Here is a 20,456-nt window from a genome sequence, read left to right as displayed (position 1 = left end):
GAATCACTGAGGTTTTGTTGGATTTCTGTTGATTGTCAATACTAGATGCGAGGGGAGTACATTCTGTGAAACACCTTTTTCCTACATCCTAGAAAAGGACAGGAGAACATGAAATAACGGTGAGGAATTTGACATGCCTGTTGATCCTCTAGTCCACAAAAGAAGAAACTAGTGACCTTATAAAGGACTAAGGGACGTAGGGAAACGGGGGCTAAATTTAGGAATATGTGGACTGTATAAGATTGTTCATTTCAGGGCCATTTTCTTGTCCTCTTGGTTTGATTTTGCTCTGAGTTCACATGTATTTTTGCACATCAGCAAAATTGTGAACAGTACTGCCAAAAGAATGCCTTGAGCTAAATAATTCTGGAGTCCTACATGGCACTTTGTATTCAGAGTTAAGTGAAGTGGGTGGCTTTATAGAAAAGCTGTAGGTGTAGAAGAAATTACATAACTATTCTCTACTTTATACAGTTTATTTCTTATTATCTCTTGCATTAGTCAGAATTAGAAAGTAGATCTGCAGGGTCATAGATATCTTTAAACTGTGGCTTTAACTTTTAAGGATAATTTTGTTCAGTATCTAAAACTGTAGATTTTGTAAATTGTAATTGTAAATTCTCTTAAGTGTTAAATCCTCTTCACGGTCCTGTTAATACTCCAGTATAACATATGCACTCTGTGTATTGTTAGATGTGTACAAATCCATGGTATTCTGGGGTTTTGCTTTTTAAAGGATTATGTTTTCTTCTCAGTTCAGTTCAGCCACTCAGTCACATCCGACTCTTTGCAACCCAATGAATCTGAGCACGCCAGGCCTCCCTGTCCATCACCAACTCCCGGAGGTCACTCAGACTCCTGTCCATCGAATCGGTGATGCCATCCAGCCATCTCATCCTCTGTCATCCCCTTCTCCTCCTGCCCCCAATCCCTCCCAGCATCAGAGTCTTTTCCAATGAGTCAACTCTTCGCATGAGGTGGCCAAAGTACTGGAGTTTCAGCTTTAGCATCATTTCCTCCAAAGAAATCCCAGGGCTGATCTCCTTCAGAATGGACTGGTTGGATCTCCTTGCAGTCCAAGGGACTCTCAAGAGTCTTCTCCAACATCACAGTTCAAAAGCATCAATTCTTCGGCGCTCAGCTTTCTTCACAGTCCAACTCTCACATCCATACATGACTACTGGAAAAGCCATAGCCTTGACTAGACGGACCTTTGTTGGAAAAGTAATGTCTCTGCTTTTTAATATGCTATCTAGGTTGGTCCTAACTTTCCTTCCAAGGAGTTAAGCGTCTTTTAATTTCATGGCTGCAATCACCATGTGCAGTGATTTTGGAGCCCCCCAAAATAAATTCTGACAGTTTCCACTGTTTCCCCATCTATTTGCCATGAAGTGATGGGACCAGATGCCATGATCTTCCTTTTCTGAATGTTGATCTTTAAGCCAACTTTTTCACTCTCCTCTTTCACTTTCATCAAGAGGCTTTTTAGTTCCTCTTCACTTTCTGCCATAAGGGTGCTGTCATCTGCATATCTGAGGTGATTGATATTTCTCCCGGCAATCTTGATTCCAGCTTATGCTTCTTCCAGCCCAGCGTTTCTCATGATGTACTCTGCATAGAAGCTAAATAAGCAGGGTGACAATATACAGCCTTGACGTACTCCTTTTCCTATTTGGAACCAGTGTGTTGTTCCATGTCCACTTCTAAATGTTGCTTCCTGACCTGCATACAGGTTTCTCAAGAGGCAGGTCAGGTGGTCTGGTATTCCCATCTCTTTCAGAATTGTCCACAGTTTATTGTGATCCACACAGTCAAAGGCTTTGGCATAGTCAATAAAGCAGAAATAGATGTTTTTCTGGAACTCTATTGCTTTTTCCATGATCCAGCGGATATTGGCAATTTGATCTCTGGTTCCTTTGCCTTTTCTAAAACCAGCTTGAACATCTGGAAGTTCACGGTTCACATACTGCTGAAGCCTGGCTTGGAGAATTTTGAGCATTACTAGCATGTGAGATGAGTGCAATTGTGTGGTAGTTTGAATATTCTTTGGCTTGCCTTTCTTTGGGATTGGAATGAAAACTGACCTTTTGCAGTCCTGTGGCCACTGCTGAGTTTTCCAAATTTGCTGGCATATTGAGTGCAGCACTTTCACCGCATCATCTTTCAGGATTTGAAATAGCTCAACTGGGATTCCATCACCTCCACGAGCTTTGTTCGTAGTGATGCTTTCTAAGGCCCACTTGACTTCACATTCCAGGATGTCTGGCTCTAGGTGAGTGATCATACCATTGTGATTATCTGGGTCATGAAGCTCTTTTTTGTATAGTTCTTCTGTGTATTCTTGCCACCTCTTCTTAATATCTTCTGCTTCTGTTAGGTCCATACCATTTCTGTCCTTTATTGAGCCCATCTTTGCATGAAATGTTCCCTTGGTGTCTCTAATTTTCTTGAAGAGATCTCTAGTCTTTCCCATTCTGTTGTTTTCCTCTATTTCTTTGCATTGATTGCTGAGGAAGGCTTTCTTATCTCTTCTTGCTATTCTTTGGAACACTGCATTCAGATGCTTGTCTTTCCTTTTCTCCTTTGCTTTTCACTTCTCTTCTTTTCACAGCTATTTGTAAGGCCTCCCCAGACAGCCATTTTGCTTTTTTGCATTTCTTTTCCATGGGGATGGTCTTGATCCCTGTCTCCTGTACAGTGTCACGAACCTCATTCCATAGTTCATCAGGCACTCTATCTATCAGATCTAGGCCCTTAAATCTATTTCTCACTTCCACTGTATAGTCATAAGGGATTTGATTTAGGTCATACCTGAATGGTCTAGTGGTTTTCCCTGCTTTCTTCAATTTAAGTCTGAATTTGGCAATAAGGAGTTCATGATCTGAGCCACAGTCAGCTCCCGGTCTTGTTTTTGCTGTCTGTATAGAGCTTCTCCATCTTTGGCTGTAAAGAATATAATCAGTCTGATTTCAGTATTGACCATCTGGTGATGTCCATGTGTAGAGTCTTCTCTTGTGTTGTTGGAAGAGGGTGTTTGCTATGACCAGCGCATTTTCTGGGCAAAACTCTATTAGTCTTTGCCCTGCTTCATTCTGCATTCCAAGGCCAAATTTGCCTGTTACTCCAGGTGTTTCTTGACTTCCTACTTTTGCATTCCAGTCCCCTATAATGAAAAGGACATCTTTTTTGGGTGTTAGCTCTAAAAGGTCTTGTAGGTCTTCATAGAACCGTTCAACTTCAGCTTCTTTAGTGTTACTGGTTGGGGCATAGACTTGGATTACTGTGATATTGAACGGTTTGCCTTGGAAATGAAGAGAGATCATTCCGTTGTTTTGAGATTGCATCCAAGTACTGCATTTTGGACTCTTTTGTTGACCATGATGGCTACTCCATTTCTTCTGAGGGATTCCTGCCCGCAGTAGTAGATATAATGGTCATCTAAGTTAAAGTCACCCATTCCAATCTATTTTAGTTCACTGATTCCTAGAATGTTGACGTTCACTCTTGCCATCTCTTATTTGACCACTTCCAATTTGCCTTGATTCATGGACCTGACATTCCAGGTTCCTATGCAATATTGCTCTTTACAGCATCAAACCTTGCTTCTATCACCAGTCACATCCACACCTGGGTATTGTTTTTGCTTTGGCTCCTTCCCTTCATTCTTTCTGGAGTTATTTCTCCACTGATTTCCAGTAGCATTTTGGGCACCAACTGACCTGGGGAGTTCCCCTTTCAGTGTCCTATCATTTTGCCTTTTCATACTGTTCATGGGGTTCTCAAGGCAAGAATACTGAAGTGGTTTGCCATTCCCTTCTCCAGTGAACCACATTCTGTCAGACCTCTCCACCATGACCCGTCTGTCTTGGGTGGCCCCACAGGGCATGGCTTAGTTTCTGAGTTAGACAAGGCTGTGGTCCATGTGATCAGATTGACTAGTTTTCTGTGATTATGGTTTCAGCGTGTCTGTCCTCTGATGCCCTCTCACAACACCTACCATCTTACTTGGGTTTCTCTTACCTTGGACGTGGGGTATCTCTTCATGGCTGCTCCAGCAAAGCGCAGCTGCTGTTCCTTACCTTGGACGAGGTGTATCTCCTCACCTCTCCTCATGTTTTCTTCTAGCAAACAGTAAATTATACCTTGGAAAATTATACTCTTAAAAGATAATTAATTGTGGATTTTATAAGTCCTTTTAAAATTTAGATTGTAGGATATTGTAAGTTAAGGAAATTGAAATAATCATTAAAATGTTTGAGCTGGTGTGTATAACATCAATTTTACATATTCCAGATCTTGTGTACGTAGTCTGTTTCCTCCTTAATTTCTCGATTTTATTATTTAAAAAAATAATTTGTTGAAATTTGCTACATATGCTTGATCTAAAACAGTAAACTTTGTGAGTTTAATTCTTACGATTCAAATCTGAAATAGAGGACGTGGATCATAGAGAAGAACACATTCCCCACTAATGGATTGGAAGTGCATTTAAACCTAATTTTAACACACTTGTAGCAAGGTATGCAGTTTTACAAAGTCACTTTGCACTAAACTGAGCCTTAATTAACTTTATCTTTTTCATTATTCTTTGCAGATCATCACCTCTCTTTGCCCCATGTATGGCAGTCGATTTGGTTATGCCCTTTCCAATGGCACCGTTGGAGTGTATGACAAAACGGCCCGATACTGGAGAATTAAAGTTCGTATGATATAGCCTCTGATATTCAGGCATTTTATACTTATTGAGAGACTTCTATACTAATTATTGAAATTCCTTTTCAGTCCAAAAATCATGCCATGAGTATTCATGCTTTTGACCTTAACTCTGATGGAGTGTGTGAACTGATAACTGGTTGGTCCAATGGGAAGGTAAGTTTAAATAGTAGTGTTCAAGTATAATTTAAAGTAATAACTATCTGAGATATATTGGCTGTATGACTCCAAACAGTAACACGAGAATATGCACTTGAGTTCCTTGGCTGTGCTTTCAAGTTTAACTTCATAATCTTCCTAGATTTTTTCTTCCTGCTCTGGTAATCAACACTGCAGAGTGAGTGAGTGTCCTTTCAGTTTATAAGCCCTATTTGAGGGAAGATCTCCAGGGAAGGTCTAACTCCCTTACTTGAAGGGATGGGAATCAATCAAGTTGATCATAGGCCTAGGCAAGTACAAAACAGGATTTTTAGTAAGCTAGTAGTGAACTGTGTATGTAGCTCTTTTCTGGTAGATCTTCAAGTTTGACTAAAATCTTAGAATTACTGGGAAGAGTTATGTTATCATTGTTTTCCAAGCTATAACTTCAAACTAGGATTTTTTTTTTTTTTGCTTCTTTCCTTTTTTAACTTCAGATGAGAACTTTGTACAGTCTCTTGGCAAGTCAGGATTGTCTTGTTAGAAACTGCCGAAGGAGCTGCCAGATCTCCATGGATACCATTTGCCCTAGCTCTTTGATCTGTCCGTGCTGATTGCCTGAAGGAGATCAGCTAGTTCTAGCCTTTCTCTTTGACTTTTCTTCACTCTTGGCCGGCGTCTTGTAACCTTCTCTTGGTGCTGTGTGAGGAACAGATTCTAAAACCTGTTAGGTTGGTTCCTACTTCCCCAAGTGGTTTTGTTTTCGGTATAGGTGTTAAAAATTACAGAGGAAGACTGTGTAGTAGCTTATTAAGAAACTTGAAAACCCATAAAAGGGGACCCTATTCTGGGGGAATATAAATTATTATGATTGATTCAAGAATTAGAAAACTACTTAAGAAGTTATCGAAAGTAACCTTCAGATCTGACTCTAAACCTTGGAAGTCTGTCTAGTTAAATGCTTTCAAAATTTTAAGAAATTTCTATTACATAGTCATAATTTGTATGTTCTAAGCCATACAAAAGATAAGCAAACTATACAGTTCATTATATAAGTGGAACACTTGTTGTCTGCACTCAACAGAAACAACATTAAAAGGAATATAGATCCACCGGGTGAACATAGGTGCAAAATTACTTAATTTAAATGCAACTAGCCAACTAACTTTTTCTTTAGTAGGTCATTTGTTGAGTTGGAGGGTCATTTTTTCCATGGCAAAACTTTCATGTTGATAAAGCAAAAGAATAGAAAATCCACAGAAATACAGATTTGTAGCCCTGTTTCTTAGTTAGCAAGTTAACGCTCTTATTTGCTAGGTATTACAGAAACGCAGTGCTGAAGGTCATGGAGAAGTTAGAATGAAGCAAGTTGAGTTCAGTCTGAGTTTGAGGCTTCTGTTAATATATGAAGAACTTTGGTCAGTACAGGCTATTCATTTAGTAGCTTTAGCATCCGTAATTTTCAGGCTGACATGATGTTATTATTAAGAGCATGGTATTCTCCAGCCAAGGGGTAGGAGCTGGTAGTAAGCTATGACCTAAATTAGTGTGTTTTTCACTGCAAAATTTTGCCCAGAAGGCTGTTTATGAAAAGGCAAAAATAGTGGTCACTGAGATGTTTGCTCTGTTAGATTTTCTGTAGCTAGCCTTTTATCATGGAGAAGGCAATGGCAACCCACTCCGGTACTGTTGCCTGGAAAACCTCACAGATGGAGGAGCCTGGTAGGCTGCAGTCTGTGGGGTTGCACAGAGTCAGACACGGCTGAAGTGACTTAGCAGCAGCAGCCTTCTATCAATAATGCATGTGCTCTTGATTAGAATGAAAGCTCACTTTCGGTGGTTATCCTTCCCTGTTGTTTTGTGGTGCACTCGTTTCTGAAGGGTCAGTGATGCATTTATCTGACTCCTCTGGGAAGAGGAGATGTGGATGAGTATAGGGCTCTCTGCAGTATCTCAGGAGTTCACATGGCAAAGGGACCTTAAACAGGCTATTCCAGAAGCGTGGATGGTGGGAGACTGGGCTTGCTTGGCATTTTTCAAACTTTAGATATAACTGGGGACTTCCCTGGTGGAACAGTGATTAAGACTCCACACTCCCAATGCAGGGAGCCAGGTTTGATCCCTGGTCAGGGAACTAGATCCCATGCTGCAGCTAAGAGTTTGATGCCACAGCTAAGACACAGCGTAGCCAAATAAATAAAAATTTTAGGTGTAATGTATTTTATATATTTATATATAATAAAGGTGAAATTTGTATATAGAGCTAATATGTCTTGTATACCTCTATGTGCCAGTCCCTGTTCTACTTGCTTAACACGTTAACCCTTTTAGACCTTGTTACAACCCTGACGTGTAGATACAGTTATTTTCCTCATGTTCTTATTGTTGATCTCCAAATGAGGAAGCCAAGTCCAGAGGTTTGCCCAAGATCCCACAGGTAGTGAGTGGCAAAGCTGGAATTCAAACCTGGGAAGTTTGGACTTTCACACTGTGTTATATATTTTCTAAAAGTACTGTCTCTCAGCCAACCCACTTCTCCAAATGAAATACTAGGCCAGTATGTAAAACAGCTTTTAAGGAAAAACAGCTGAGTGAGGTCCCTTGGCCCCTTGGTTATAGGTATGTATTGAGAAGACACAGGGGGAGCCCCTTGGAGTACTCATTAAAAAATTTTTTTTTTAATATGGGTGCATTGGGTCTTAGTTGCAGCTTGAGGAATCCTTCGCTGCCGTGTACAGGCTCTCTAGTTGTGGCGAGAGGGCTTAGTTGCCCAGTGGCATGTAGGATCTTAGTTCCCCAACCAGGGATCAAACTCTCATCCCCTGCATTGGAAGGTGGATTGCTAACCACTAGACCACCAGGGAAGTCCCCTCCTTGGAGCCCTCTTAAAAACTTCTAGACTAAAGCTGATTAACTTGAAAATTTTGTGTCATTTTTAAGAACCTAGAGCGGAAGCTATTTTCAAGTTCTTGTTCTATTTTTAGGTCGATGCTCGAAGTGACCGGACTGGGGAGGTCATCTTTAAGGACAACTTTTCATCTGCGATTGCTGGTGTGGTGGAGGGAGATTACCGGATGGATGGCTGCCAACAGTTAATCTGCTGCTCGGTGGATGGAGAAAGTAAATTGGGATAGGAGAGATCTATGAGAAGTCCGATTTCTCAGTCTGATTGGGTCAGAATCCCGGGAGATTTCACCATAAAGTGTTTGTGTTGATACCCATTTGTCCTAATGAATTCACCTGAGTTGGGGAAATGAGAACTTAGGTTTTAAGACTAGGTCATTGATGACTTAAAAGTAAGACCTGGCTGTGCCTGGGCCCTCCCTCAGTCCTGTGGGTTTTTTTTTTTTTTCCCCTCCTGTCAGTCCGGGGCTACCTGCCGGGCACGGCTGAGATGAGAGGCAACCTCATGGACATCAGCGTAGAGCAGGACCTGATCCGAGAGCTGAGTCAGAAAAAACAGAACCTGTTGCTGGAGCTCCGCAACTATGAGGAAAACGCCAAGGTCGGACCTGATGGGACGGGCACGCGGGAGGCTGAGAGGCTGAGAGTGACCAGAAGGATGGGTAGCTGGGAAAGGAGGGCCTCCGCATCTGGCGGGGCGTGGGCGCCCCCTCCCCGCTGTGTTCGGGCAGATGGCCTGGCCCTTCTGCCAGCGTCAGAATGAAGAGGGCACCTGGCCTTTAACCCAGAAGTCCCTCTGCCGGGGAGCTCAGCCAGAGAGAGATTTGCACGAGTGTTCAAACACACTGCAGTGCTGTTTGTAGCAGGGAACAGTTGGAAGCAATGGTAACTTTTGGTCAGTCTTAGGGAGGCTGGGCTGGGGAATGTTAAGCAGCTCAAAAGAATGAAGTATATACACGTGGACTAATGTGGAAGGATATCTGGTATTATGGAGTGAAGGGAAGCAAGAATAGTGTGTTGAGAGTATCTTTTTCAACCACAAATAACAAACATGGACACCTGCAGAGACTCTGGGTCTGCTGTTGTGTGTGTGTGTGTGTATACGTGCGTACGTGTACTTACCCGACTAGCTGGAGGGTGAGCTGGGGAGTAGGATTTTAATTTGTCGCATCATGTATAACTGTTTGAATTTGCTATACTAAGTGAGTTTCTTTAGTCACTTAAAACAGAACAATACAGAACAATGTAAAAGGTGGGTGGCTTCCCTGGTGGCTCAGTGGTAAGGACTCCGCCTGCCTATGCTGGAGACATGGGTTTGATCCCTTGTTGTCGGGAAGACGCTTAGTGCCTCGGGGCACTTAAGCCCGTGCGTCACAACTACTGAGCCTGTGCTCTAGAGCCCAGGAGCTGCAAGTACTGAATCCAAGCGCCCTAGAGCCCACGCTCTGCAACAAGAGAAGCCACTGCAACGAGAAACCCACGCGCCGCAGATAGAGAGAAAGCCCACACAGCAACGAAGACCCAGCATAGCCAGTAAATAAATAAGTTTTTTAGAATGTAAATGGCGTGCTGGGGGGCAGTGGTCCCTAACCACAGGAAGGGATGAGGGTATTTTCCTTTGGGAAAAGGCCAGGTTACAGCGAGAGCACTAATGAGGTGAGTTCTCTGACATTTAAAGACTCAGATGAATACAAGATACAGGGGATGTGTCTTCTGAAGCCAGATAGCTGTTTTTAAAATTGACATGAGTTCATTGTTCCAGGGACTGAGTTGGAAGTGGGGGGGTTGCATGTTTTGCAGGCTGAGCTGGGCAGTCCACTGAACGAGGCTGATGGGCATCGGGGCGTGATCCCGGCCAACACCAAGCTCCACACTGCCCTCTCCGTCAACCTGGGGAGCGAGGCGCAGGCCGCCCACGCCGAGTTGTGCATTTCCACCTCTAATGGTAAGGTGTTACTGACACATGGCTGGTGGTCATTGGCGCCTGTGTCGTCTGGGAGCGGCTCTTGGACTGCCGTCTTCTCTCTTCCCTGCAGACACCATCATCCGAGCAGTGCTGATTTTTGCGGAGGGCATTTTTGCAGGTGAAAGCCACGTGGTGCACCCCAGTGTCCACCACCTCTCCAGCTCCGTCCGCATCCCCATCACACCTCCCAAGGACATCCCCGTGGACCTGCACTTGAAAACCTTCGTGGGCTACAGGAGCAGGTGACCCTTTGCACATTGTAGGTCATGTCCAGGCAGCACTGAGAGGACAGTAGAAAGTGTAGATTTCCCCTCTTGCCATGGATTCTCCGGGGCCAGAGAAGCCACTTAATGGCTCTTTCCACCCAGGCAAGGTTTCCCATGGATTCTTATTCCTCTAACTTGAAATCTTTCCAAAAAATAAATAAATAAAAAGTATTTAAGTTTGAAATGATTATTTCTGGCTTTAGTCAGATGATTTCATATTCACAGCAATTCCAAAAGTACACTTAATGGTTTGGGCCACCAAGACTACGGGGGTTTAGGTTCTGTTACATGACAGTCATATGTAACCTTAGCCACTGAAGAAAAGCACTAGATCTGTGGAAGATAGAAACCTTTTCACATTCCTTTTTGGGTGTTGTAAACCCTGGGTGTGTGCATATGTATACACAGACTCACGCCTCTAAATCCCAAACCCCGTTACTGTGGGGACTTGAACTCTCAATTTTTTTTTTTTTTTTTGAGGCGGGGTTGTGGGGGAGGAGAGTGGATAGTTTCTTTAGTGAAACCCGTAAGTAACAGCTTGACTCAGTAGTGACCTTATGTTTATCTGGGGGGCCTTTCCCTTTGAAATAACATTCAATGCACACAGTTCTCTTGTATTCCATTGGTTGGCCGTAGCACCCAGTTTCATGTGTTTGAGCTGACAAGACAGCTACCCCGATTCTCCATGTATGTGCTCACCAGCCCAGACCCCACCAGTGAGCCCCTCAGTTACGTCAACTTTATCATCGCAGAACGGGCCCAGAGGGTGAGTGTCTGGCTTTTCTCTTTGCAACCCGTTTGCACTTTAGAATCTTTGACATTATTTCACAGAAAAGGGGAAATTACATGAGTGTGTTATTTGGTTTCAGTAAATGTGACATGAAGGAGTTAGGTTGGAGTTGGATAGTTTACAACAAGTACCAAAAATGTTGCTAAAATATCTTCTTCCATTCTGAAAAAATTATTTAAAAATGTTTATCTTGGCTAATCAATTCAGAAATATTTATTTTGAATCATTAATTGAAAGTTACTTACCTAAGCAATCCTTAGTCACAGGTGAGTTCCTCTGTTTCTTACTCCTCTTTTTTTTGTTAGTCTTAGTGGGATTGTCCAGATCTAGTGTTTTAAGAGGAGCCTGCATCAGAATGGAAAGAGAGTGGCCCTTGGAAATGGGAATACTGTAGGGGTTCAAGTGCTGCCTTAACTAAGTAAATTCTTAGGGGTCTTGTGGAATTCCCCTCATTGAGGATAATATTACCTCACAGGGGGCCCTTGAGGATTACATAATTGGTATAGTAGCACTTTGTAAAGTTTAAAGAACTAGTAATACCTGTGGATTTTAACCTTGACTGGACTTTAGAATTCTCAGTGAGGCTTTTTAATCATGGAAATTCTCAGGCCCCTTACTGGTCTGTGAAACTTGAAACTCTACAGGTGGCCCCTTCCAAAATGCCTCACAAGTGGATCTTATGTGGAACCTGTGTTATAAACCACTGTAAAGTATTACTATTATTTATATTAAGATTTATTCTTTACTTATAATGTGGATGTTATCTCTGTGTCTGTGCGTGCAAACTTCATTTAAATGTTTTAAAGGATGGAGTGGAATGATTTTAAGCAGGCTAGAGCCACAGAATAGCTCTCATTGAAACAGAATTAGCATCATACTTGAATCGTGTCTACATTGCATATAAGGTTATGTCTAAGTAGGGGACTTCCCTGGTGATCCAGCGGTTAAGACTGTATGCTTCACTACAGGGGCTTGGGTTCAATCCGTGGTTGAGGAACCAAGGTCCCAAATGCCACACAGTGCAGCCAAAAAGTAAAACTAAATAAATAAATTAAAAAGTTTAAAAATACATGTCTGAGTAGAAAACGCATGCTATGGGACCAGATATAATTGTGCATGTTACTTATTACACGTATCAGGTGGGAAAAAGGAGTGTGAGTAGTGTTTTCTTGGTGGGGAAAGAGCTGTAATTATTGTTGTTCTTTTTAAACCAAGTAGTAAAACTAGAAAGAAGGGTAACTCTTAATGACTGTACTTAAAAAATGGAAATTCATTTCACACTCTTCATCTTTAAGGTTGTTATGTGGCTCAACCAGAACTTTCTGTTACCAGAAGATACTAACATGCAGAACGCTCCATTTCAAGTGTGTTTCACATCCCTACGGAATGGTAGCCAGCTGTATATAAAGATAAAACTTAGTGGAGAGGTAATTTTTACTGTCATGGACACAGATTTCTCACGTAAACGTTTATAACACTCAGTGTTAAGTGAGGTGGGTGACACCAGTCTCAAGGTCGTAAAACCACGTGTCTCAACCTAGACTGTTATCACCTAGACTGTTATCACCTAGACTGTTACCACCTCTGACACAGGCGTTTAATGTAGATCAGCGGTTTTTCTACCTCTCTACCCCACTTCCCTTCACCTGTCTGTCACCTAGTTTGGACTTCCCTGGTGGCTCAGATGGTAAAGCATCTGTCTACAATGCGGCAGACCCGGGTTCGATCCCTGGGTTGGGAAGATCCTCTGGGGAAGGAAATGGCAATCCACTCCAGCACTATTGCCTGGAAAATCCTATGGACAGAGGAGCTTGGTAGGCTACAGTCCATGGGGTCGCAAAGAGTCGGACACGACTGAGCGACTTCACTTTCACTTTGGGATGGTTTAGGAATACAGAGGAGAACAAAAGGTTTTCATTGTTTGAATGATTTTGTTGTTCCATTTATAAGGCAAAAGGATTGATTCTTTTTTTGTTTTTGGCCTGTTGCTAGAAATAATGTTATTTTGTTGAGGGCTGGGCCTAATTTTTATTTATCATTGCATTTAAATTTATGTTTCAATAAATGTGTTGAATATGGGGAAGTTCAGGTACTGTTCCAGCTATCTGAGGATGTTAATTTGTCTTTTTTCCTGTTGATAGATCACTGTAAATACTGATGATATCGATTTGGCTGGTGATATCATCCAGTCGATGGCATCGTTTTTTGCTATTGAAGACCTTCAGGTCGAAGCTGATTTCCCTGTCTACTTTGAAGAATTACGAAAGGTGCTAGTTAAGGTGAGGGTACTTGGTGGATGAATTTGTGAGAACACGGTGTTGTAATAATGTTTGCAATATTTCTGTTACATTAATGAAACTGCAAATGTACATATATTACAAAATAGTAATGTCTTAAAGAACTTTGGAAAATTCTTAAACTAAAAATTGAGCTAGTATTAGAGAATTCATGAGTTAAAGGATTTCTTTTATAAAAGTGAGTGGTTAGCTTAAGCACTTGCTTTCTGTGCTTGATTTGGAAGGATACTTGAAAAATATATATATTAACATTTTCCTTTGCTAGCCTTTCATCTTCTCTGGTGTATATACTTTACGTTCTGTCTTAGTGCTTTCCCACGTGGCTCAGTGGTAAAGAATCTGCCTGACAATATAGGAGACATGAATTTGATTCCTGGGTCAGGGAGATCCCCTGGAGAAGGAAATGGCAACCCACTCCAGTATTTTTGCCTGAAAAACCTCTTGGACAGAAGAGCCTGGCGGGCTACAGTCCATGGGGTCGCAAAGAGTCAGATGTGACTTATCGACTAAACAACAACAAAGAACCCAAAATCAAAAGTAAGGCTTGTGATGGGTCCCCACTTACAACATCCCTACCCCAAACCTCTAAAATGTTAGTATTTGTGTGGCTTGGGCTCACAATGCTAAGATGTGGAAGAGCTTGACACAGAATGTCATTTTAAGTATTTCACTGAAGAGGAGGTGAAACAACAGAGGATAGTTAAGATAGAACAAGTGAATAGCAGAAAAAACAGGGCCTCGGTATAGAGAAGACAGTTCCTTCTCAATTTATTTAGTTTTCAGGAAGTTGGTGAGGCCTTTTAAATTCCTGGGTGTTCATGGTTTCCAGGTGGATGAATACCACTCAGCGCATCAGAAGCTCAGTGCTGACATGGCTGATAACTCTAATCTGATCCGTAGTTTGCTGGTCCGAGCTGAAGATGCCCGTCTGATGAGGGACATGTGAGTATGTACCATGGCCAGGACAGGTGCTTTTTCTTGCCACCTTTATCTCTAGGGCTCCCCATTTTTTTCTCTCTCCGGCTTTTTTTTTTTTTTTTAAGGCAAAGAGATGTTGTTGGCCTTAGGCATTTGACTGTGCTTCCCTGGTGGCAGTTAGGCTTCCCTGGTGGCTCAGACGGTAAAGAATTTGCCTGCAGTGCAGGAGACCCACATTCAACTCCTGGGTCGGCAAGATCCCCTGGAGAAGGGAACGGCTACCCACTCCAATATTCTTGCCTGGATAATTCCTGGCTGTCTTCCTGCTAGAGGAACCTGGCAGGCTGCAGTTACGGGGTCACAAAGAGTCGGACATGACTGAGCGACAAAAAAAACCTAGAGGGAAGTGACCAACCCCTAAAATTCCTTTTTTCTTGATTTATATTTCGTTTAGAAACTGTCAGATGTACACTGTTTTTATTTTTTAAAGCCAAGTTGGTTGATATGTAATTTATAATATACATGTAGAAAATTTACCCTTTTAGGTTTGGGCTTCCCTGGTGGCTCAGATGGTAAAGCGTCTGCCTGCAATGCGGGAGACCCGGGTTTGATTCCTGGGTCGGGAAGATCCCCTGGAGAAGGAAATGGCAATCCACTCCAGCACTCTTGCCTGGAAAATCCCATGGACGGAGGAGCCTGATAGTCTACAGTCCATGGGGTCACGAAGAGTCGTGTCACTTCAATAAATTTGGGGAAATTTATACAATTGTGTTGCTACTACTGAAATCAAGTACTTCTCAGTTTCTTTTACTATAGTTTTATCTTTCCCAAACTGTCACATAAATGGAATCAGACAATATAAATGGAATCCATATACGTGGCATCAACCTTTTGAGTCTGGCTTCTTTCAGGTTCCATAATGCCGTTGAGGTTCATTCACGTTGTAAGTTACCAGTAGTTCATTCCATTTTATTGCTGAATATTCTATTGTATTGATACCCATACTTCGTCAATACCCACCGATTAATTGAGATTTGGGTTGTTTCCAGACTTTGGTGATTGAGAATAAAGCTGCTATAAATATTTGCATACAGGTTTTTTGCAGACATGTTTCCATTCTTTCGGGTAAAATGTGTCATAATGTGATTGCTGGGTTGTATAGTAAGTGTATATTTAGCTTGATAAGAAACTGTCAGTATTAGTCTGAAGCTTGGAATATAGCCTGTCACCTTGCTGACTTTTCCTCACCCCTTATATCATGGGCATGATAATTCTTGGTTCCTAAACTCAAACAAACCATGGACTAATAACCAAGGAAGGCCACTTGTCTTCATTTGGAAGAAACAGAATAGTTCATAGAATATTCTCAGTGTTTTCAAAGCAGACTTTAGCAGTTACCCTGTTTTTACCCTGTTTTAATGACAGTACAGCTAAAAATCTGGTTTGATCCTTTATTAAGTGTGTCTAAGAAGTTTGCAAATCTTTTCATTTAAGCCTGCCATACTGAGGTCCAGTGATGTTAACCTTCTATTGATGTACACAGGAAAACAATGAAGAATCGCTATATGGAACTCTATGACCTTAATAAAGACTTGCTCAATGGATATAAAATTCGCTGTAACAATCACACAGAACTGTTGGGAAGCCTCAAAGCAGTAAATCAGGCCATTCAAAGAGCAGGTCGTCTGCGTGGTAAGTCTCTTTTTGTAGCACTGCAGTTCTTCTTTAATTTCTGGGCAAGAACCCTTAAAGATGGTGGTAGCTTCAAGAATTCCTATCAGGGCTTGTGTCTATAAAGATACCTTTCACATTTGAGTTGGTACCATTCACTTGAGTTTAGCCAGCGTACTGTTTGGCTTTAGTTTGCCAACTTCATACGATAAAAACTTTCAGTTCCTTTTTTTTTTTTTTTTTAAGATTTGTTTATTTTTGGCTATATAGGGTCTTCATTATTGGAGAAGGAAATGGCAACCCACTCCAGTGTTCTTGCCTGGAGAATCCCAGGGATGGGGGAGCCTGGTGGGCTGCTGTCTATGGGGTCGCACAGAGTCGGACATGACTGAAGTGACTTAGCAGCAGCAGCAGGGTCTTCGTTGCTGTGTTTGGGCCTTCTTCAGCTGTGGCTAGCAGAAACCAGCACTGGTCCTAGGCGCAGGGAGTTGCAGCACATGGGCTCTAGAGCACAGGGTCAGTAGTTGGGGTACACGGGCTTAGTTGTCCCAAGGCATGTGGGATCTTCCTGAACTTGCTGCATCCTCAGAAGAAAAACTGAGTGACATATTCCCAAGAGGAAAGCCTTAAGTACTCCTATTGGAATCTGCTGTTTTGGGTCAATGCTTTGACTTCCTTTTAGAAATAATCTTTGCTAAGTGGATATAAGGTTTGATTCTTTTCTGTAAAACTGACTCTTAGGTTTCTAGGTATAAAATGGTCTCTAAGCTCGGTTTGTGATTGAAGTTCTGCATGAGAATATCTTTTTTAGGGAATGGAAAGATAAGATAAATTTGTACTATCTAGGACTTCCTGGTCCAGTGGTTGAGCATCCGCCTGCCGGTGTGGGGTACATGGGTTCCATCCCTGGTCAGGGAAGATTCCACCGGCCGTGGAACAGTTAAGCCCGTGTACCACAACTACTGAGCCCAAGCACCCTAGAGCCTGTGCTCTGCAGCATCAGAAGCCACTGCAGTGAGAAACCCATGCACTGCAACTGGAGAGCAGCCCCACTCCTCACAACTCGAAAAGCCAGAGTGCAGGAACAAAGGCCCAGTGTAGCCAAAAATAAACAATTTTTTTAAAAATTAAAAATTTTTATTATCTCTAACTTCTCTACCCTAGTTCTATGTTGTTTTTAAAGATGGCTTCTGGTTGATAATTTTGCTTTAATCATCCTTCGGCTCATGTGGATATGGTGTTTCTTCTCTGACAGTTGGAAAACCAAAGAACCAGGTGATCACTGCTTGTCGGGACGCGATCCGAAGCAACAACATCAACACGCTGTTCCGAATCATGCGGGTGGGGACAGCGTCTTCATAGGAGGGGAGAGACAGGGAACCAGGTTCCTAGAAGAGGTTTCCTTAAACCTCGAGGCTGGTTTGCTTTAGATCACATCCTGGTGAACCCAGGGTGCTGAGAGCAAAAACAACCTTGGTGAGTTGTACCAATGAAAAGACAAAGCATTGCCTCTTAGAAGTGTATTCACTTTCTATTTTTTAAAAATCATTTGTACTGTTGCTGAGTAATACTGGTTTGTATGGAGGAAAATGAACACTTTTGAAACATTAGGGCTTCAAAGTCCAGTTTTTCTGTATGTATGTAAAGTCAGTGTATAGATACATCTTTTCTTAAAATTGTAATTAAAAATTATCTTCTTTTCCATTAAAACATAAAGGTGTTGCACTTTGTGTTGACTGTTTAAGAATCACATCAGGACTGCATAAAACCATTTGTACTGTGTGGAGAAAAACAAAAATTGGATATTCATTTTGTACACCTCCCATCAACTTATTGAGTATATTTATTTTTCAGTTATTTACTTGGCTGCATAGGGTCTTAATTGTGGCACATGGACTCTCTAGCTGTTGTGCCTGGGCACAGGCTTAGTTGCCTCATGGCAAGTGGGATCCTTAATCCCCCAACCAGGGATCAAACCCATGTCCCCTGGCAGATTCTTAACGACTGGACCACCAGGGAGGTCCCAAATATGGATCTATTAAGAACTTTAAATTACAGTAGGAATGTTGTAGACTTGGGTCCAAAGATGGATCAAATTCTCTGTATAACAAAACAAAAAAGTTTGGAATTTTCAGAGCTGAATGTGGAGAAGTGAGCGAATTCTTAAAGCAGTCACAGAGGTTTGGCTAAGAATTATCTATTCCAGTTTTCTTCGAGTATGATGACTTCCTTTTCCTATGAAGAGCAGGAAGCTAAAACAGATTTCTCCAGTTAGTTTTCAGCTGGTGATCGAGGTTTGATTCAGCTTCTGTTTCAGATGCAGTCACGTGACACTTGAAATTTGAAATGAGAAAAATGGGATGCTGGGGCATGTGTTTGACCAGTGTGGGTTACAGCAGAGGTTCTCTGTCTCTGAGGTTTGCCCATTTAGCAGAAATAAATTCTGGATGGTAGAAGAGCTGGCATGATGTGGGCCTCTGAAGCTAGAGTGGCAGCTTCCTGGTTTGGCACAAGGTTTCTTGACTGGAGCACAGTTAAGCTATTCAGATCCAGTAGCAGTAGCTGATTTAGCGGCTCAGAGTCAGGCAGTCCTGTATTCATGTAGGTAATACAGGGTGCCTCCTGGTTTCACAAGCACCTACCTTCCTGATCTGGTAGGAGCAGCTCCTCTGCAGTGTAGAGGAGATTCTAGAATTGAGAAGAGATTCTGGAATTGCATCCTACAGGTTTTTTGTTTAACCACCTTAGTAATTCTGTAAATCACCTGGCATGCTGTAATCCTTTTATTAAAATTGTCTAGCAAGTTGTCTAACCTGTGCTCTGCATCAGAATATTGACCAATATGCAACCCCATAGAGAACATACAGAGGCTAGGCCTTTCCTCTGTGGCAAATTAACTTTACTAGTGTCCTCCATGTGGCCATGGAGGATCACCTCTTCCACTTCTGAAATTTGAGCTTTTAGAGTTCTAATTTTTAAGAGACTAAGCCCCTGTAATACCTTTTGTTTTGCACTTTGAAATCTATAAGCTCAAAAGACATCCTTGTATATTATTTTCCATAATCTCCAGAGTAGTTAAGTATCTTTTATTTGCTTCAAAGATGAGGAGACTGAAGTACAGGGACTAAGTACTTACTAGAGTCACAGAGCTACTGGCAAAGCTCAAGTCCCACTGTGGGGTCTTTTTCTGGTTAGCCATAGTCTGACTTACACCTTTTAAGATGATGATCTCTAGTTGGTGCTGGTTTTTCTGAAAGCATTTGCTCTTTATTTTTTGAAATTCTATTTATATATGTTGGCTGCGCTGGGTCCTCGTTGCTACACATGGGCTTTCTTGTTTCAGCAAGCGGCAGCTACTCTCTGGTTTGGTGCTTGGGCTTCTCTTGTTGTGGAGCCCGGACTCCAGGAGCACATGCTTAAGTAGCTGTGGCACCTGGGCTTAGTGGAATGTGAAATCTTTCCAGACTGGGGATTGAACCCGTGTCCTCTGCACTGGCAGCCAGATTCTTATCCACTGGACCACCAGGGAAGCCTGGTGCTGGTTTTAAATTGTATGGCATTGTTTATTTCTAGGGACCCTTAAGGAATCATCTCATTAAAGGTCATTCTGTTGTTCTTCAGCCCCCAAACTCCTTACGACCTAAAAATGTTCATGGACAAGGCTTGAAGGAGTCACTCTGCAGCAGGGTATCTTTCATAGTCCTGATCTGTAGATTATAAATAGGTTACTTTCGCAATAATCTAATCCTCTTGTTATTGTCTCTGAGCTCAGAGAGGCAGAATGTTTTCCACAGGGTCCCAGTGCTGGTAAGTTGCAGTGTGGAGTCTGAAACCAAGTAGTCATGGCCCCTTCTGCTATTTCAAACTGTTCCCCAGTGAGTAAACGCTAGATGTGATGACAATTGTTCATAAAACATTAATCCAGGATAATGATAAAAAGGATGAAACTTTTTATCCTCTTAGACGTCATTCACGTTCAGCTTAGGGAAAAGAAAAGTGTTTGGTTATCAGTTAGTTCTCTATTTTGTTGCTGTATTTTTCTGTGGTGAGAGGATCTGAGTGCCTTCTAGAAGCCACAGCTTAAGTTCTGTTTCGTTGCTGAGTTTTGTAGCTTTAAGTGAACGCTCTGCTTTCATTTAGAAGCTTGAGGATTCTGGTATCTGGGAGGATGCTTCTTGCCGTGTCCTTCTCCAGGGGATCTTCCCAACCCAGGGAGCAAACCTGGGTCTCCTGCATTGCAGGCGGATTCTTTACTGTCTGAGCCACCAGAGAAGCCCTCTGGTACCTCAAGGCTCAGTTCAAATGCTCTCTCAGGAGACCTTTCCTCTCCCAACCTGGGTCTCCTGCATTGCAGGCAGATTCTTTACTGTCTGAGCCACCAGAGAAGCCCTCTGGCACCTCAAGGCTCAGTTCAAATGCTCTCTCAGGAGACCTTTCCTCTCCCATGTCTGTTCTTTAACTCTTATCATATTCTATGTTTATATAAATCCTCTATTGAGAGCAGGGCTGCATCTTAATCAGCTCTGTCCTCCTATGGTGCTGCACCAATCCCTTGAGCAGAGAAAAGCACCTGCTATTCTCCGTGAAGTGTCTGTTCTTGGTAAGCCTGTCAGTAGCTCCAGAAGTGAAGGAACTAGGATCTCGACATTCTTGGGCTGCCGTCTATGGGGTCGCAGAGTCGGACACGACTGAAGCGACTTAGCAGCAGCAGCAGCAGCAGAAGTACTGTATTAGAATGATTTTCAGCATTATTAACATTTCACATCTTATAATTAGCAGTTATAAATCTGCCA

The 20,456-nt window shown here is 42.3% G+C and overlaps 1 protein-coding gene across 1 annotated transcript in view; it reads left to right on the top strand.

Moving 5' to 3' along the window:
- The window catches only part of BBS2 (Bardet-Biedl syndrome 2), a 29,353-nt gene extending 11,967 nt beyond the window's left edge, over positions 1 to 17,386 (top strand). Inside the window, exons 6-17 of the mRNA XM_040254008.1 lie at positions 4,595 to 4,699; positions 4,783 to 4,869; positions 7,836 to 7,971; positions 8,217 to 8,356; positions 9,556 to 9,700; positions 9,792 to 9,963; positions 10,624 to 10,753; positions 12,073 to 12,204; positions 12,919 to 13,056; positions 13,904 to 14,016; positions 15,536 to 15,684; positions 16,919 to 17,386. Of these exons, the coding sequence (XP_040109942.1) occupies positions 4,595 to 4,699; positions 4,783 to 4,869; positions 7,836 to 7,971; positions 8,217 to 8,356; positions 9,556 to 9,700; positions 9,792 to 9,963; positions 10,624 to 10,753; positions 12,073 to 12,204; positions 12,919 to 13,056; positions 13,904 to 14,016; positions 15,536 to 15,684; positions 16,919 to 17,025 (1,554 nt within the window). The 3' untranslated portion in view covers positions 17,026 to 17,386. The remainder of the gene's footprint in view (positions 1 to 4,594; positions 4,700 to 4,782; positions 4,870 to 7,835; positions 7,972 to 8,216; positions 8,357 to 9,555; positions 9,701 to 9,791; positions 9,964 to 10,623; positions 10,754 to 12,072; positions 12,205 to 12,918; positions 13,057 to 13,903; positions 14,017 to 15,535; positions 15,685 to 16,918) is intronic.
- The last annotated feature ends 3,070 nt before the right edge of the window (positions 17,387 to 20,456 follow it).

Source organism: Oryx dammah, unplaced genomic scaffold (assembly GCF_014754425.2).
Source record: "Oryx dammah isolate SB20612 unplaced genomic scaffold, SCBI_Odam_1.1 HiC_scaffold_13, whole genome shotgun sequence".
Taxonomy (NCBI): Eukaryota; Metazoa; Chordata; class Mammalia; order Artiodactyla; family Bovidae; genus Oryx; species Oryx dammah.
This window is presented reverse-complemented; position numbering and strand designations above follow the sequence as displayed.